Source organism: Mus caroli, unplaced genomic scaffold, assembly GCF_978045245.1.
Source record: "Mus caroli unplaced genomic scaffold, Mus_caroli_1 scaffold_3, whole genome shotgun sequence".
In the NCBI taxonomy this organism is placed as follows: Eukaryota; Metazoa; Chordata; class Mammalia; order Rodentia; family Muridae; genus Mus; species Mus caroli.
Genome location: NW_028227258.1, coordinates 14,556,043 through 14,575,112, shown reverse-complemented (window position 1 = coordinate 14,575,112; position 19,070 = coordinate 14,556,043). Strand labels below are relative to the sequence as shown.

At 40.7% G+C, this 19,070-nt stretch overlaps 1 protein-coding gene across 1 annotated transcript in view; it reads left to right on the top strand.

Moving 5' to 3' along the window:
* Positions 1–19,070, top strand: part of Col24a1 (collagen type XXIV alpha 1 chain) — a 264,200-nt gene that overhangs the window by 117,259 nt on the left and 127,871 nt on the right. Inside the window, exons 26-27 of the mRNA XM_085835446.1 lie at positions 15,413–15,466; positions 19,001–19,054. Of these exons, the coding sequence (XP_085691572.1) occupies positions 15,413–15,466; positions 19,001–19,054 (108 nt within the window). The remainder of the gene's footprint in view (positions 1–15,412; positions 15,467–19,000; positions 19,055–19,070) is intronic.

The following is a 19,070-nucleotide window of genomic DNA, read 5'->3' as shown; positions in this document are numbered from 1 at the left end:
GGGTGCTTTTCTCTTCACAGAGTAACCACCAAACTGTCCCTGCCTTAAATGGGACCTTGAAATATGTCCTTGGGAATAAACGGCTAGGAAGATCTGAGTTAATATTTAGGAAAAATTGTAAGGAAGAGCAAACCAAGGTTTTAACCTACAATGTCCTAAGCCAACCTGGCAACATGCTTTTAAAATATTGTCAAATATTATTAGTTTGCAAGGGCTATGGAAACTTATTTATAATGGAAACAGAAACGATTTTGGAGGAGCTGGGAAGTGTTTCAGAAGCGCTCACATAAACCCTCACTTGATAGAGTGCCTAGGGCTGTGCTTGGGTAAAATTACCGTGGAATTAGCTTGATATAAATCCATTTTATTATGTTCCAGGCTCCCCCCCCCCTTTCGTGAAAGGGGAAATTGTTAGTTTTAAAGGGACCTACTAAATCATAAAACTCCTGTTTCCTTAAAGGAACAGATCCAGAGGCTGGGCGCATGATCTAACCAAAGAGGTTAAGTGAATGTCACAAATTACCTTGGACTCAGCACATTCTGAGTCTTACTGTCATTTTCTTATGTGCCTAGGACACAACTGTAAATACTCTGTCAACCTCCTGAATGGCGTGAGTGACACGTTTCTTACATAATGGAAAATATGTAAGATAGCAGAATGGACACATGGTATCCTCAGACAGGTCTTTATTGAATATGTTACCAAAAAATAGGCACCCATTATTGAAAACTTGTGATAAACAAGAAACTTTCACTATGTTATATTTGTTAATATCCACAAATATTTTGGTAAATGTAATTATACCAGTTCTATGCTTTAAAAAGCTAATATTTCTGACTAACAGAATGACTTGCCATGGTCAATGAGCATAACAGTGAAGTTAGGGCTGAAGGGAGTTATCTCTAATGTTTCCAGATTATTACCCTAGGGCCACTTGGCAATGGGCAATAGACTTCCAATCGTGTTCCTATTAAACACCTGCTTTTACTACATGGGAATACAAAACGCACACCACACTTTGAGAAGCAGGTTACTCCAAAGCCAAAGCATATCACCCTTGATATGTAAATCTGATTAAAAATAATACCTCATCTAGTATTATATCTAATGGGGCATAAAACACTAGAAGCATGTTGTGTTGGGGACCACCTATCAACACAGCACTCCAGAGGTGGGAGTGGCAGGAGGGTCTGGAGTTCAAGGCTATCCTCAGCTAGAGTGGACCAGAAAAGATCCTGTCTCCAAAAATAGACCAGAAGAGTGCCCAACAAGGGGCACCATGGGCTGGCATGGGAGCCTCGGCAGCACCCAAACAACAGCTGCACTGACATGTGAAGTGCTTTGTTCAGACATTGCTGTGATGTTTATTCTTCTCATCCATGAATGTGTCATCTATTTCATCTATTTTAGATAAATTTATCATTTGTAAAGATGTGCATTTCACTATTTTTTCTTCACCTCAAACCTGTATTTATGTGTTTTAGAAGGATAGCATTTTTTTTCAAAGATTTACTTTATATTTACTGTGTGTGTGTGTGTGTGTGTGTGTGTGTGTGTGTGAATGCACACATGAGAACACACACCAGTGAAGGCTAGAGTCATCAGATCTCCCTTGAGCTGTAATTTTGCCAGCAACTAGCAACGGGTACTGGGGACTGAACTCTGGTCCTCTGTAAGAGCAGGATGCAGGCCGAGCCATCTTTTCAGCCTCCAGAGATATATAGCCAAAGAAACATGGAACTTCAGTCTTCATTTCTGTATGTTATCAATAAGTACCTGCTGAACAAGTTTGAGTGCTAGACACACAGTTAAATAAGACTATGTTTCTAGGTAGCTTCTGGTGTAGACAATGACAAAATATGTATTCATATGAATTTATTGAAAATTCTTTTCTGTTACATAAGATACTCTAAGAAAAAAAAAGTAAAAGTTGTTTTGGCATGGCTCATAAGGACATATGAGTTGATAGAAAAATTCTAACTTTGGTTGAAAACATATTTCCATTCTCTTGGGTATGGCTTTTATGATGTGAATAGCAGATTTTAAGGAGATGGTATTCTAAGTTCTTATCTGGAAAGGGCCTAATGCTGGCATTTTTGTTGGAATGATGTTCTAATAGTCTTCCCTTCAAGCTGTGTCTGTATGCAACAAGTCTCGTTCATTGCTAGTACATTGTATCTTCTTCTATATACATATTTATACATAGTCTTCCTTTTAAGCTGAGTTTGTATGCAACAAGTTTCATTCACTGCTAGAGCACTGTATCTTCTTTTATATACATATTTATATGACAGCACAATGGTAAGGCCCCTGTGTTTTGTTGAAAATATGTAAGACAGAGAATGTGTTGGGGTTTTTAGTTTAAGAAGTAAATGGACTGGTGCATGGAAATAATGGAAGGGTCTGGGATAAAGGGTTGTTTGGGGACTCCTGCTGAAATGACTTTGTTGACAGAACATGATGGCCAAATGACAACATGGAGATAGGCTAGTGAAAATACCCATGCTTCCCTCTTAAAAATGAACCCGTGGCCTGTGCAACTTGTGGGCTAAGATCTTCACTGTTAAGGATTATAAATAGCATAAAACAGGGGTCAGAAAGCTTTTGTGTAGAGGGCCAGTGACTGAATGTTTAAAATTCTGAGCTATGTGGGTTCTGTTGCAGGCTCTTAGCTATGGCACTGTACTGTGAACCCAGTCACAGACAACAATGAATGAATGAGCCTGGCTGTTTCTCATGAAACTTTATTTATAAAAACAGACAGCGGGCGGGAATGGGCCGCCGGCTGTAGTGTCTCCTCCTGCTCTGCCATGTTATAGTTGCTCTAGGATGTGGCAGCTTTCTTGTGTCTGTCTTATGTGCACCCTGCTTTATTAATCTTTTGTCATTAACAAAAAAGCAATGAACACAAATATGATTTCTCTGTATCTTAGTTTCAAATCCAAAAACCAATTCAAGTTAGCAGGCAGGTAGTGCTGCCACGGGTCACTGATTGGTTTTTTTGTTTGTTTGTTTGTTTGTTTGTTTGTTTGTTTGTTTGTTTCTTCTTTTGTACTGGTTGCGAACATCATGAATTTATTTGATTTTTATATGTGGGCCACATGTAAACAAAGGATGCAACCAGAAATTATCATTTTCCCTCTAGCAAACACTTGAGATTATTACCAGGAAGCATTTCTAAGAACAATGAAGTATTTACTTTGTGTGTAGTATTTCTCATTGAGACAAGATATTTTGCATTTGGGCTCAGCCTCACTTATGATTGACTCCTGTTTTTTTTTTTTTTTTTCCTTAACATAAGATTAAGACATACAAGGCATGATAGTAATACAAGAAAGAAAGGATCACGTGGCTGGGTATTATCTCCTCGTGGCAAACGATGTCTTCACTTTTCAAGGGAGCTTTCTGGGCTTCTCTGCACTGTGTTTTAAAGGCACTGTCCTACCCTTGGGCTCTGAGGTGTCACGGGACCATTCAAGTGCTACTACAGAAGTCCACAGTACAGTTATGAGAGAAGTGCAGAGACTTGTCAGTGCCTCGTGAAAAAGGAAGTCTCGTGAGGATATCTTCCTCCCTCCGTATCTTCTCCCCTTCTTTTCTTATTTATCTTGAGACTTGAAACAAACACATAAAGGTCACCGATTTGTCTGTGTTAAATACAATGTGAGGATTTCCCATCATCTCAGTATTTTAACTAGGAAACCACTAGACAATTTACACAGTGCCTTCCTTCTACCAATATTTATGATCATTTGCATACTCAAGGGCGAGATCAAACTGAACAGGACACTGCACCCACTTCAAAGACCTCATGCAGGATTAGGATGCCAATGTGAGTATTAAAGGGAAAAGGAGCTGCCTGCTGCAGAGATTATCAGTAAGACGGTTCTGGTTGATCCTGTGGATCCAGAACACTGGATAAAATTCCTCAGTAGAAAAATCTTTAACTCTATTTCTATATAAATATGAACATCCCATTCTTGGGTGTTGAACAAGATTGTTAATGCCTTTTAAATAACTGGCTCTGCTCTTCCTTGTGGTTAAATCGAATTTTAAAGCAGGGTGGTGTACTAAGAGGGACCTTGTCTACATGTTTTTCAGAATAGAAAGGTGAGATCAAATCTGGTTCAATGACTTTCTTCGGGACTTAAGTGTTAAGCTGGAACCCAGGTCTTGATTGGTGGCATAGTGTATTGTCATTTCTCTCCCACACCCCATTATCAGCTGCAACCATTTGGGGTTAGTGGGAGTGACAGAAACTTGAGAGAGCAGATTTCTCTTACTCTAATTTTGTCTTGGATAGAACTCACAAATTGCCTTTCCTATAAGGGTTGCCTAAAACAGCATCCAGAACTAATTTTGTTCTTCATATTTGAAAAAAATACTCTGGGCTCCTAAGTGCACATCCCTCTGTGAACGGGCCTGCTAGTTATTAGTCTCAGGGAGACCGCACAGGGAGGAAGTTATTGCAACACAAGTGTCGCTGCAGGAGAATTTCCTTTATTTCTCATCCAACTTACTTTCTTAAAAAAAAAAAAATAGCCTGAGTTGAATAAAGATAGGTGGCAGCTCTCTGTCAATACTCACATTATCACCTTTGATTGATTACCCAGAGGCTCATTGTTGGCCGCGCTGCCAGGCAAGTTTGGGACAGCATGAGTGACCCATTCCTTTCTCGTGTTTCCCATAACACGAATGTGACTACCAGCATCTGCTCAGAGGACATTCCAGGCATAGCCTCCTGATCATTGCCAGAACTGCCTAGCAATGCTAAAACTTCTCTCTGAGCCTTTATTTTATGACTGCACATTCAATCCTAGAGAATAAGAGTCAGGTAGCTAATGGGGGAAATGTCAGAGCCTGACATTTCCACTTGAATACTTGGCAGACCATCAAGACACACTTGGTGGGGAACCTTAGGTATCCATATGGCAAGAGGTGGGAGTAGAAACTCTGTGACCCAAGATAGACCTGCCCAGTCCCTCAGCAACCTATAAAATTATGAAATATCTGTTCATAGTCTAAATTTAATTGACCATACAAAAATATGTGTTCTTCAGGGTGGCATATAATATTATGCTTTCAAGTATTTTGTTGACTAAATAAAACAGTATCTATTTTATGGCATTTTAATAAAATATTGATAAATGTAGGATTTTCATCAAATTATTTTTCTTTGGTTGCTAAACTATGTGTACAGAGAGTGTTTCATCAGTGCCTTGAAACCTCAAAGCATCAAATGCTCATGTGCTTGAATACTTGGTCCTCAACTGCTTAGCAGCGTCTTGAAGGCTGTGAAGCCTTTAGAAAGTAGGCTTTACTAAAGGAAGCGGTTCACTCAGGGAAAGTCTTGTGGGTTATAGCCAGCTCAGTGCTACCATACTCCCCTCCTCCTCCTCCTTCTCCCCCTCCTCCTCCTCCCCCTCCTCTTCCTCCTCTTCCTCCTCCTCCTCCTCTTCCTCCTCTTTTTCTTCCTCCTCTAGCTCCTCCTCCCACTCCCCCTTCTAGTCTACCTATAGGTTCATCAAAAAAGTCAAGAGTCCAATCCACACTTTTCCACTGGACACTGGCATACTTTCTCCGTGGTGAACTATATCTTTAACTAAGAGCCAAAATAAATCTTCTACCACTTTAGTTGCTTTCTGTCATGTACTTGGTCATACGAATGAGAAAAACATTACTCAGGTCCCAAGTTAATTTTTCCATGCCACATTTTATTTATGCTATGTAGGTAAAGTACCTATGAAGTCAGGCCCTGTGCCCACTCCTAGGATGCTACCATGTATACTCACTAGACCTTTTATTCTTTAGAGATGGCCTTTTCTGTCTATATCAAGCACACCAAATTCCTAGGTAGCATGCGAGTATAATCTAGTGATTAGAGAGGAACATGAAAATCCCACTTATGGTGTGCGTGTTCTTAAAGGGGGATGTATGCTGGAGGACAGGGCTAACTTACTATGAGAAAGGACAGGCCACTTCTTTAAGCAGGAAAATTTAGGGCCTAGTGGTTCAGACTCTTCAGGGACCTCTGTCGAGACATTCCTCACAAGTGTCAGAGTTTAGTTTTCCCTGAACCACTTTTTTATTGATCCTAGCACATTAAACTCATCTCAGTTGGGAGGTTAAGCTTCTCTGCAGTTTGGTCAGTGTGGTAAAAAAAAAAAAAAATCAAGAACTTAATATAGTTTGCCACTAAAGGAAATAATTGCCCAACCATTTCATTAATGAGCTCTGGGTAACATATGGCCCACCAGGGGGTTAAGTGGCCAGTCTTTCTCTTTGTACTCTCATCAGGCCTGGATGTAAGTCTGTCTGCTGAGGCCTTAACCTGGAAGGTACTGATTTAAGAAGGAATGAGTTTTAACTTATAGAGGAGGGTGGGTGGTTTACATGTGTGTTCCCCACCTCTGCTTTATTTGCGTTGTTCATTGACTTAGTCAAAATATATTTATTATCTTCTGTAGTCCAGGAATTATGCTGAGCTTAAGAGATGCTCTATAGAACATTCAGACTGATTCACGTCTTCCTGAACAGTGATGGAGTTAGGAAACGTAATAGCCAGGCTTCTATATCACTGTGGACAAATGCCTGAAAGAAATATTTAAGAGCGTGAACTCTCATTTTGGTCCATGGTATAAAAAGGCTGAACCCATATATTTGTGCTGAACATCGGGGCAATGGAGGCGTTTTCTGGGGCTGTTCTTGATCACTTCGTAGACAGCAGGCAGAGAAGGCAGAGGGCAGGAGGAGGCCAGAGAAAAGCCCATCCCTCAAGACTTCCTCAGGGGCCTTCCTCCAACTAGATCTCATATCCAAGTAATACAGGCATATTATGAATCTATCAAGTGATGGTCTATGTTATTGATGAGGTAAAAGCCTTCATGATCCAGAAAAGTCTTCACAAATACACCCACAGATGTGTTCTTTTTAATTTCCCAGATGTTTCTGAGTTTATTCAAGTCATTCATCACACACAAAAAGCTCTTTGCTCCAACCCATGCAGTCAAAGGAATAACTTTTGAGACTATAGATTTCATTTGAAAATGTAAATGAATGATCCAAAGATTGTACATTTGCAAACTGGCATATTAACAAATAATCAGAAAGGCTTCGGGTATAAGCCTTAAAATTACCCTTAAATAAAAAGACTGAAGGAAAATTGTCGAAAACAAAAATAATAGACGTCATTCATCCTTTGCCAATTGACTTTCTCTGCATAATAAATCTGAAATTTTTCCTTATCTTTTCCTCTCTCCACATGCATACTCTCTAGGGTTGACTCTTAGTTGAGACTTTTTTCCTGATGGTCTGTGAATTCCTTGGCCCTAAGCCCACATTTTCATCTGTACACTAAACATTCCTACCAGAATCCCTCACTGCTGCTTCCTCTTTATCATATTTTAAGAAGGAATTCTTGTGGCTGGGGAGATGGCTCAGCAGTTAAGAGCACTGGCTATTCTTCCAAAGGATCAGGATGGATTAATCCCCAGCACAGACAGTGGCTCACAACTGTCTATGACTCAGTTCCAGGGATCTGAAAGCCTCCTCTGGCCTCTACAGCCACAAGGAATGTACATAGTGCACAGTTATACATTCAGGCAAAACACCCACACATAAAAACAAACAAACATAAATAAATAAGGGATTCTTGGACTGTGGAGATGGCTGAGTTGGTAAAGTCCTGGTCCCACAAGGAGAAAGATTTGTGTTTGGATCTCAAACAGGCAATACAGAAAGGGGTGGGTGCAGTAGTGCATGTCTTTAGCCTTAGCTCTGATAGGAAGGAAACGGAATTCCCCAGAGCTTTTTGGCCAGCCAATTTAACCAATCAATGACCACCATGTGTCTCATAAGCAAAGGTGGAGGGAAAGAAAGGAAAACACCAAGCCCCAACCTCTTGCCTCTACATTCACATGGACACGAGTCCCTGCATATACACTTGCATGTGCGAGTACACACATGAAAGAAAGAAAGAAAGAAAGAAAGAAAGAAAGAAAGAAAGAAAGAAAGAAAGGAAGGAAGAAAGGAAGAAGAAAGAAAGGAAGAAAGGAAGAAGAGAGGAGAGGAGAGGAGAGGAGAGGAGGGGAGGGGAGGGGAGGGGAGGGGAGGGGAGGGGAGGGGAGGGGAGGGGAGGGGAGGGGAGGGGAGGGGAGGGGAGGGGAGGGGAGGGGAGGGGAGGGGAGGGGAGGGGAGGGGAGGGGAGGGGAGGGGAGGGGAGGGGAGGGGAGGGGAGGGGAGGGGAGGAGAAGAGAAGAGAAGAGAAGAGAAGAGAAGAGAAGAGAAGAGAAGAGAAGAGAAGAGAAGAGAAGAGAGTAATTCTACAGTAATTCCTCAGCTAGACGGCATGTTCTTTCTTATCTACCCCTCGACAACTGATTGTGTGGCCATCTTCTTAGAAAATGGCGTGACTGTGAGGACATAGTGCAGGGAAACAGATCCTGTGAGAACACCTGTCTCATTTAGTGCTTGAAAATGGAGATTTTTTTTTTCATGTGTGGCTCAACCTTTGCTCCTCCAGTCATCAAAAGTCCATATCACATTGATATACAAAGTTGTCGCTTGAAACAAGGTTAAAAAATATCAGTGGTTTTCTACAGTGGGTAAAGTCTACACTTATCATGATGAGATAGCTTCGATCCTTTGCGTAGCTTTGAAAGGAAAGCAAAACCCACTGATAGAACATAGTGAAGCTAAGAGTAAAGCAAACGCAACAGAAGGGAGTTCCAGGGAATTTGCTTTCTACACTGTGTGTGTAGTAAAATTCAGAGTCTCCAGGGTCTGCCATCCTCTATCCTGTTACACAGTTGTTTACATGTTGAAGATTTGAACTCTTCTGAGGCATTCAAACACTGTGTAAGACACAGTGACTTTTGAAGATAATTGTTAAGTATAGGGACCTTCTGTAAAGGTTTTATAGCACCTTTTTCAAGTAGGAAACATTCTAATTTCACATTGCTCTTCGAATGAATCAGTAGGATGTGGTTACTTAAAAAAACAGAAGTAGAACACTCTAAAGTTTTACTGACTTTGGGAGGAAAAATAATATTTCTTCTTGCTTCTAAAAGTCGATTTATTCCACATCAGGCTTTTTGGCCCTCCTCATTTTGGCTTTAGTTAACAAAATCTTTAAATAGACCATTACATATCCTACTTTGCAAAAAACGTGAAATGTTTTCAATTATTACTCGGGTTTCTAGTTCCCAAGCCGAGCATGGACTAGCTGAAGGCTTTGTCGTATTCCTCCCTGTGTGTTGTGTGTAGAATCGGTGCCTAGAAAGGACTTGATGAACGTTCTTCCCCAAACGGCATGTGCTGTTGGTAATTCCTAACAGTGAACAAGATGGCTTCCACAACTGCTTTGTATCCATTAAATACACAACGGAACAGATTGGAACTTCACCAGACATACGCTCTGGTTTTACACTAGGTTCTCCTTACAGCATGCAAATGCATCATGTAGGGCTGATAAGCAAGTAGACATGGCTGTGTTCCAGGGAAAATGTCAAAGATATGCAAGCATCGTGCCTGCTGACTCCTGACTTTGCTCGAATTCTGAACCATTTTCTCTATGGGCAGATTTTGTTCTCTGCTTAACCTTGGTGGTCATTAATTCCAAAATGATTGGTATGGCACCTTAAACATAATAGATACTCAGTTAATAAAACTTTACATGTCTCATCTGTAGAAAAGTATGCATCTTTTTAACAATTTAGAGGTTCCTATGTGACTTTTTAAAAACTACAGAAAGTAAACAATTAGAATCAAAGCTCTAATACATTATCAAAGCTAGCTAACAATAGACTTTAGTCATTATGACTTTAAAAATATATTTTATAATTTCTTTGCTACTCTTCCCTTAAAGAAGAGCTCTCTAATTTCCATCATTTAGGGTGGAGGATCTTGAGGCTGGGGTGATGGCTCAGTAGGTAGCAGTACTAGCTGTGATTTCAGAAGGACCTAAATTCAAATTCCTGGCACCAGGTAAAAATAAAAATCTGAGTATGACTATGCTTGCCCTACCCAGCACTGGATCACGGGAATCCTGGGAGCTCACTGGGCAGCCAGCCTAGCCAAAGTGGTGTTTGACCTCAATGTGTGTTTGATCATGGACATGTAAGAGAGAAAGGGGGCAAGGAGAGAGAGAGAGAGAGGAATATAGGCTGCACTTATACACTGTTAATGAGTGTGATGTGGGTATCATGACAGTGTGTAAGTAGGGCATAAGAGGCATGGTACTGTATACCTTGCCCACTTTCTATCTGGAATCACTTGCTCTGTGGTGAGACAAACTTCACGTGATTGGCCCCTAAAGAGGTTCTGTATGGCAAGGCTGTGAGGCCTCTGGTCCGCATCCTTCTTAAGTGCAAATTTGCTAGTCCCAGTCTGACATCGATTATGTCAGAGACCTGAACCAGAGCTGCCCATGGAAGCCGCAGCCATCCCATAGTTTCTGACGTACAGAAATGGCGGCCCAGTAAGTGTTTCTTATTTTAATCCATTTACGTTGGGGGAGACTATGTGATGTGAGAACTAAGTCAACAGCATGGAATCTCTAAAGATGGACAGCATTACTCATTGTTTCTCTCGTTCTGTAAGCTAAATCTCAGTTAGCCATCTCCCCTGCAGTACAGAAACATCTTAATTTCATAAATTTCCATTTGTCAATGGCTGACACTATCTCCTGAGCAGCCAGAGTCCTGTTCGGAAGGTCTTTGCCTGTGCCTGTGCCTGAGATGTTTCCCCTACTTTTTCCTAGAACAGTTACCAAACTCTGGGTCTCAAAGAAGGCCATCCATTTGGAGGTGACTCTTACACAGAATGTGAGATGGGAGTCCAGTCTCATTCTTGTTTGTGGATATCCAGTTCTCCCAGCACTTATTTTTTTAAAATTAAAAAGAATGAATAGAAAGGAACAAGACCAGGAATTTTTCATTTTAATATACTAGCATCCACTGGTACTTAAATGAATGGGGATTGTGCCCATGTATACATACCCAACTGGCTTTTGAGCACTTTAAAATTAAAAATATATTTGTTTCTGGTTCTGAGTTGTATCTTGCCCTAGATCTTACTTCTATGGGGGATGTCTGTTTCACGGATGATCATGAAAACTAGTCAGGGCACTGTAGTCTGTCCTTTTGGGAAGAATTTGTAATTTGAAGGAGGAGGAGGGGATGAGGAGGAAGAGGGAAAGGAGGAGGAAAGAGAAGAAGGAGAGGAGGAGAAGAAGGAAGAGGAGGAAGAGGAGAAGGAGGGAGAGGAGGAGAAGAGGAGGAAGAGGGAGAAGAAAAGAAGAAGGGAAGGGGAAGAGAGAGGGAGGAACAACAACAACAACAGTAATAAGAGCAGTAGAAGTAATAGGAGGACGGGGAGGAGAAGGAGGAGTGGGGGACATAGGAGTCATTGGCTGATGCACACCCCAGCATGAGTTTTTGGCTTGCAATGAGTTTCCAGGGCAAGGGGACTGACTAGCAATGGAGGAGCTGGCTATGAGTTAGCCCATGGGGGGACAGTAAACCCAGCAGCATTGTCTTACCGTTACAAATGCATTGGTCCCAACCACTTATGATGGATTAGGCTCCAATATCATGTTGTTTAAAAAGAACCATTCTGTGCCACAGAGGGAAAATGTACCTTAGGCATCATTGCTTTCTGTTCCGACGCGGACTTCTGCCGTACATGAACTTTCTTTTACTTGGCTGGCCGAGCAGAAGTCATGTTCTCAATAGAATAATTTTGCAAACCATGGTTTCCAACGGTAATTGTGTCTCCTCTCGGCTGCCAAACTCCGTAAGAATGGCAGCTATACAAGCTGTTCTCCATGCTTCCTTCACGTGGACGCTGTTAACCCTTCAGCAGCCTTGTCCAAACATGCAGGAACTACTGAAGTTGTTCTTGGAGGTCACCACTGACCCTACATTGTCACATCACATCACTCTCTCAGAGTTTTTCCTTACGGGTGATTTTTTCTTCCTTTGAAACCATGTTCCATGGATTTCTTTCTGCATCTCTTTTCACCTCTGAATAATCTTCATTAGGATCCTCTCCTTGTTCATTTTATCACTCCTGTGGATGGTAACTGTCCTGATGTTAGTAGTGTGTGTGCTGCACTCTTCTGGTAATTGCAACCATTTCTGTGAGACAACCATGAAACAATCTGAGTTAGTTTCAAATTTTCCAATTTTTATGTCAATTCATATGTCTTTTTAATCCATTGTCTCGTTAGGAAAATATTAGCCACTGGATCAAAATAAACACAATATCGAGTGTTACAACATGATGCAAAGCTATCATTACCCATGTTCCTAAGGCAATTGAGAAAGTCAGGCTTTTTAATTGAAGTGTTCCCACTCCCTTGGGACTGTTGTCACAAGGGGTAGGAAGCTGTGAGATCTAGTTATTATTCATGTAAACTAGTGCCGTATATTACAAGTTTTCAGACGTACCTGCCTCAGTCAGAGTAGCTTGAAAATATCTGTGGCTTGCAATAACAAAGCTTTCTTTCTCACTTTCTCTCTACCCACTGTGAGCTGCCTGTCTGTTCCATGTCACCTGTGTTTTAAGGCCCAGGCTCACCACGAGCCTCACTGAGTCATGGCTAGTTTTGTGGCCGCTACAAAGCACCATGATGAGTACCATGTCCCCACCTTTTCTCTTTGTTCTGAGTAAGTCACACAGAGAATTAGGAGGATGGGTGACAATTTTCTTCCCACACTGATTGTCACTGTAAGATCCATAGCAAGCCTCACAGCGACTGCGCAGGGCGTGTGTAATTGTTCTACAGAATTAAGCAGTGAATACTTTTGAATAACTCAACCTAGCATGCTGTGTTAACATGCTAATATTTGAAAATGGAGTATTTCTTAAAGTTATTGACAAATTGCTGATGCTTGCTGGATGTTTTTTCTCTTTAGAAATATAAAAACATAGGCCATCAGTTGCATGTTAAATTTAACCAAATTTGATAGATTTCAAGTCAAATGGATTTTTCTGTTATTGCCGAATATGTAGGTAGTTTCATATTAAATAGTAACACACACCTAAAGAGCAAGGGGATCTAAAGCCTGCGGGTTTCAGATTTGCTAGGACTCACTAAAGCCCCTCACGGCTCACTTGTTTTGACGAGGACAATCGAAGGCAGCTAGGAAAAGCTTTGGAAAAAAGTTGAGTGAGAGAAATGGGTGAAAGGAGAAGAAAAAGAAAAACAGAATATGAGAAATGACATAAAATAGAAGTAAGCTATACCTAAGCATGGTACCACAAAACAATAGTGGGCAGTGACATTTTATGTATTTGTGTGTGTGTGTGTTTACATATAAACACACACACACACATATGATTTCATCACCACAACCGCTCACTTTGGTAGTGTTATCAGTATTCTCCTTTTAAAGATGAGATAGCTAACTTAAGAAAAGACATTTGTGTGCGTGTATATGTGTGTGTGTGTGTGTGTGTGTGTGTGAGAGAGAGAGAGAGAGAGAGAGAGAGAGAGAGAGAGAGAGAGAGAGATGACTGAGTCACTATATGGACAGAAACAAAATTCCAGGTTCCTCTTACGTCTTGTGATGATGATGAGACCCCAGACAGATGGAATGAAGGTCCAAATAGAAAAGACCAAAAAAAAAAAAAAAGCCCATTATTGAAGAATGTAAAAATAAAGTGTTCAATATTAGAAGAGTCACATTTTAAGCACTTGGTGTTTACCTAAGCTTACCCAAGCCATTTGAACATCTTTTCTTAACTTAGCTAGCTCAACTGTAAAAGGAGATCCTGATAACACCACCAAAGTTAGTGGCTTTAATAATAAAATCATGCTCACATACACACACACATACACACAGGCACATGCTCACACTCACACACACATAGACACACTCACACACACACACACACACACACAAACACATACACACATACTACCTAATACATGTTATTGTATCCAAGATCACATGATAACCAATCAGCTACTGGTACAGATACGAATGTGAATCTGTGGATAAAAGTCATATTACATATTAAGTTAGATTCTGCTCAGTCACCCATTGATCATGATTTACAGCTTTGTATGTGTAAATATATATTATATAAAAAGCTATCTAAGCCGGATTTATACCTGGTAGACATTGAAGACATTTCATGTGTCGTTAAGTAAAGGTAAAAAGTTCCTACTCCCTTACAATGTAAGAAAGACCTATAATGTCTTCCTGTTCTAATGCTTATTGCTTTTTGCTCCTTATATCCATTAAAGAAGAAAGAATAAATATGCACAAATACAAACACAGAGAAAACCCAAGTCATGTTCCTTCAGAATGCCATTACTGGTGGCTTTCTTCCCTCTGTCCTCACAACTGTGTCCCTTACTCAGGCTGTGCACTAGCTCAAATCCCGGTCTTCCTTCTTCATTTTTCTGGCTGACCTCTTCCTAATCAAGTTACAGATTGCCTGGCTTCAGCCCTCCCCAGACTCTCCTTGCTAAAATGCCTTCTCTTTCATTCTCTATCATCACGGTTACTTCCTTCATGAGCTTAGGTCATACCTGTAATTAGTAAAGGTTTCCCTTCTGTGGTACCAGATCTTTTGATCTGCCAAGTGTTTCTAGCTTGATTTGTTACAGCCATAAAACCATGACCAAAAGCAAGTTGGAAAGGATAGAGTTTATTTAACACACAGGTTTTAGTCCCACCACCAAAGTAAGCCAAGGCAGGAGTCTGAAGCAGTAACCATGGAGACACACTGCTTACTGGCTTGGATGTTTGGTCTTGCTCAGCCTACTTTCTTATACCACCCAGACCCACCCATCCTACTGCATCAATTAACAGCTAAGAGAATGATCCCACAGACATGCCCATAGGCCAAGCTGATTGAAGTAATTTCTCAACTGAAGTTTCCTCTGCCCAAGGGACTGTGGGTTGTATCAGATTGTCAGGTGGAGCTAACTGTGACGTTAAGACAGGGCCTGAATCTGTCTTACCTCAGCCACCAGTACTGCTCAGAATAGATATCAAGACCTTGTATAACTGAACAAAGAAATGAATACAAGTGGGCATGAAGATTCTTTCAAAGAAGCTAGTCACAAAAGTTATATGCTAACATGTCTCTAACAAGTAGATATGGAAGTTGTAAATATTTTATAACATCTTGTTGTTTATTAGTTTATAAGGACAGAGACTACCACATCTCCCAACAAAGTATCTGTTGTGTATTAAGATTTGATTTAGGTATTTTTGACTGACGGAATAAATTAATTCTAACAAGGAGTCATAGGCTATGTACCTATTCTACGAAGGATTTGCCTCCAAATAAAATTAAGATGAAGTAGATGTAAGTAGTAATTATAGGTGATTTAAAACCAGGATGCTCTAAGAGCGATGTAATGCTCTTTTCTGTTATTTCTTTTCTTACAAGGGACCCGTTGGTTTACCTGGAGAAGTAGGGATAACCGGAAGCATTGGTGAGAAGGTAACCCATTTTGTTATTTTGTTTCTTATTAAGAACTGAAGGCTAACTTTAATCTTCCATATGGCTTTTTATGGTGATTGATCAAAGGGCACTTGTCACCCTAATAGGAGACTAGAGAATGGAGGATTAGAGACAGTAATCTCTTTTCTGTGTGTCCACGTATCTACAACAAAGCATCGGGGTCCAAGAAAACACTTGGTGAAAACACAGCAGCAGCTTGGGCATTCCCAGTGCTTGTGGTTGCACAGACGGAGTTCCTTGCCATGAGGGACCATCCAATGTGGTGGCCAACAGGCTCATGTAGCAGGGACAACCTGAAGGAGGTTTCTGCTTTCTTGTATTGCTGAGCCTGTATCCCAACAGCAATCAACCCAGCGGCAGTCACAGTAGACATCAAGCCCAGTGGAAAAAGTCCAGTGAGGCTGGCTCAAACTTCCCTGGTCTGATCTGTTGAACTACAGAAAGCACAGCACTCAGTACCCTCCTGTTCCCAATACCAAGGATGAGTCTAGGAGAGAGCAGAGCATCTCCATCCTCTGCCTCCTCAGCAAGGAGGAAACCCTGATTGGTCTTGTTTTCTCTCCGAATGTTTGCTTTGCCCTGTATTTCTTTTATTGTGATTACTCAGACCACCTTTTCTTCTGCAGTCAACACCCATCTTTTTTTCTTTTCAATATCGATTGTTCACTCCATTCCCTGTCATTTTATTACTTAATCTTTAACACTTTTAGCTTGAGTAGCTTTTCAGTTCTTATCTTATCCTCTTTAAATTATCTTTAATCTTTTTTTACAATCCAGTTATTCCCCCTCCCATTCTGCCCTCTGACAGTTCCTCATCCCATTCTTCTTCCCCCTTCTCCAAGAGGATGACACACACACACACACACACACATCTAACACCCCACCAGACCTCCTCACTCCCTGGGGCCTCAAGATACTTAGTCTCTCAAGAGTTAGGTGCATCTTCTCTCACTGAGGCCAGACCAGGCAGTCTTCTGCTCTCTAAGTGTCAGGGACCTCACATCAACTGGTGTATGCTGCCTGGTGGTTCAGTGTCTGGGAGATCTCAGGGGTCTGTGTTAGTTGAGACTGCTGGTCTTCCTATGGGGTCACCCTCTTCCTCAACTTCTTCCAGCCTTTCCCTAATTCAAGCCCAGGGGTCCCCGACTTCAGTCCAATGTTTGGGTGTAAGCAGCTCAGTCAGCTGCTTGTTGGGGCTCTATGAGGGCAGCCATGCTAGGCTCCTGTCTGTAAGCACACCATAGCATCGTTAATACTGTCAGGACTTGGAGCCTAAGTATCTTAGCTCCTTTCTTTTCTCTCCTTAAGGGAATATAGTTGATATTTCTAGTTGGTTTTTCTGTTGTGTTTAAATATCTGATTTGTCTTTTAATTGTTCTTTTGTGGTCTGCTTCCTCTCTTCTGAGTAGAGATGGAGATTGAGAGCTCAAGATAAAATCACCGCCTAAGAACACTTTTACATAAAACCAGAAGGGATATCCCAACAAATGCAAAAATATTTACATAGAAACACAAGAAAAATGGAAAGGAAGGCAGTATGACTCCCACAAAGGTAGCAAGCCCTCAATAGCTGAGTCCAAAAATAATGAAGAGGCTGAAAGACTAAGCCAAGCATTCAAAAGTTTACTTTAAAAAAGGACCAGTGACCTCAGAGAGGAGTCAAACAAACAGGCAAATGGGATAAGAAAGTCAAATCAAGATTTAGAGAAGAAATTTAGTAAGAAAAATGAGAAATTTAGTAAATAAACAGATTCTGAAGGGGAAAGACAGGAATTTTGGAAATGAAAGTCACCATAAATCAAAATTTTAAATTGTGGACAATATTATCATTAAACTGTATTAAGTAGAAGAAAGGTTTTCACAGATTGGTGATATGGTTAAGGAATGATTACATTTGGAAAGAAAAAAGAGGAAAGAAAGAAAAGGAAGTCATGACCATGACTTTCAAGAACTCTGGGACATGATCATGAGGTGAAAACTAAGAATTCTCAATGTAGAAAAAGATCGTATCTGTGAACTAAAGGCACATGGAACCTACTTGCTGAGGCTGTGCAGAAAAATATTCCAAATGTAGGGAAAGAACTGACATCCAAGAGACATTTAGAGCCCCAAGTAGACATGAAAAGAACGAAATTCTATCCCATTACAAGTAATTGCTGGAGATGGAGATCATGACATTAAGGGAAATAAACCAGGCTTGAAAGGAAACCATTTCATGGTTTCTCTCACATGTGGAATCTAGTCAACATAAGAGGGAGACCATTGGGGTTGTAGAAGGAAAGAGAGGAGGAGACATGGAAACAGTAAGAGAGTATGTACACGTGATCACGGTGTGCTAGGTGTACTTTGGAAATAGAAAAATGGAAATTATTACTCTGTACAATTCATCTATGCTGGTAAAGGGAAGATTTACTCAAAAGTATAACATAGTACCTCTAGCGAATCTCTTAAATCTGTTGACATAAAGCTAGTTACATGTTTGTTTCTAACTTTTAGAGCGTAGGATGCCCTTCTGGTTATAAAGATGTAGCCTGAAAAGCAAGTGTGAAGTGGCCAGTGTGGAAGCTCTGTAACCCCGCCTTTAAACCTCTTTGGAAGCAATTTTGAATCAGAAGAATTAGCGTCCAGTTCACTCTTTTCTTTCCCCCAACTCATTTATTAGGCACCTGTGCTACATTCAGTCTCATAACTTACCTGATCCAGTTTACTCTCTCATCCCAGACTTTTATTCATGGACAAAGGGTTGGACTCTATTAACGTCCACCCTCTTAGAAAATGTCTGCATCCATCTCTACTCCTCCCTGGGGTGAGCAAAAGCTCTACAGGGTTCACAATTCAACTTCTTTCTAATTATTTCATCCCTGCTAATAACAAACCTATAGTTACTTGAAAGCAGAATATAAATTTAACTTTATAATGTAATTCAAGTTCTTAATATGTGCTTATTGACTTTTAATATGACAAGGTACAGAAATGATTCAATTATTTAGTTATAATTCAATGAGCTGATACTTAGACAATAGGAGGAATTTTAACGTGATTACATTACTTTTAACTTCCTATTGAAGACTAGAGTCCTACAACCCTCCAGAATGAGAGCTGCAGATGTTCACTGGGGCCCACAGTCCAAGGAAGTAATTTCTTCCATTGTTCTAGAGATGACCTCTTTTTCCAATTTGCTTGATGTTTTTAGGAATTTCCCACTCTGCAGTCTCTTGTAGTAACTCATTAGAATTCTCACTTACAAAACATTACAGGCTATGTGCTTTTTAGAAGATCTTGGTTTTTCCATAGTTTCTATCTTCACTTCAATAAGACTGTAAAGCAGAGAACGTCATTGTTTTGGGAAATTTGCAGGCATGGGGTTAAAATGCAAGCTCTGTACGTTTCAGAGGTGTTGATGGTGAAGGCGGGATGTGCATGCAAGTTATGGTTGTGGTTCCCTTCCGTAGCCTTAACGCATCCATCACTAACACCACTCAGTGATGCCTTCTCTCCTTATTGTTTCACAAGGGAGAACGTGGAAGTCCAGGCCCGCTTGGTCCCCAGGGGGAAAAAGGTGTCATGGTAAGCATTCAAGGAT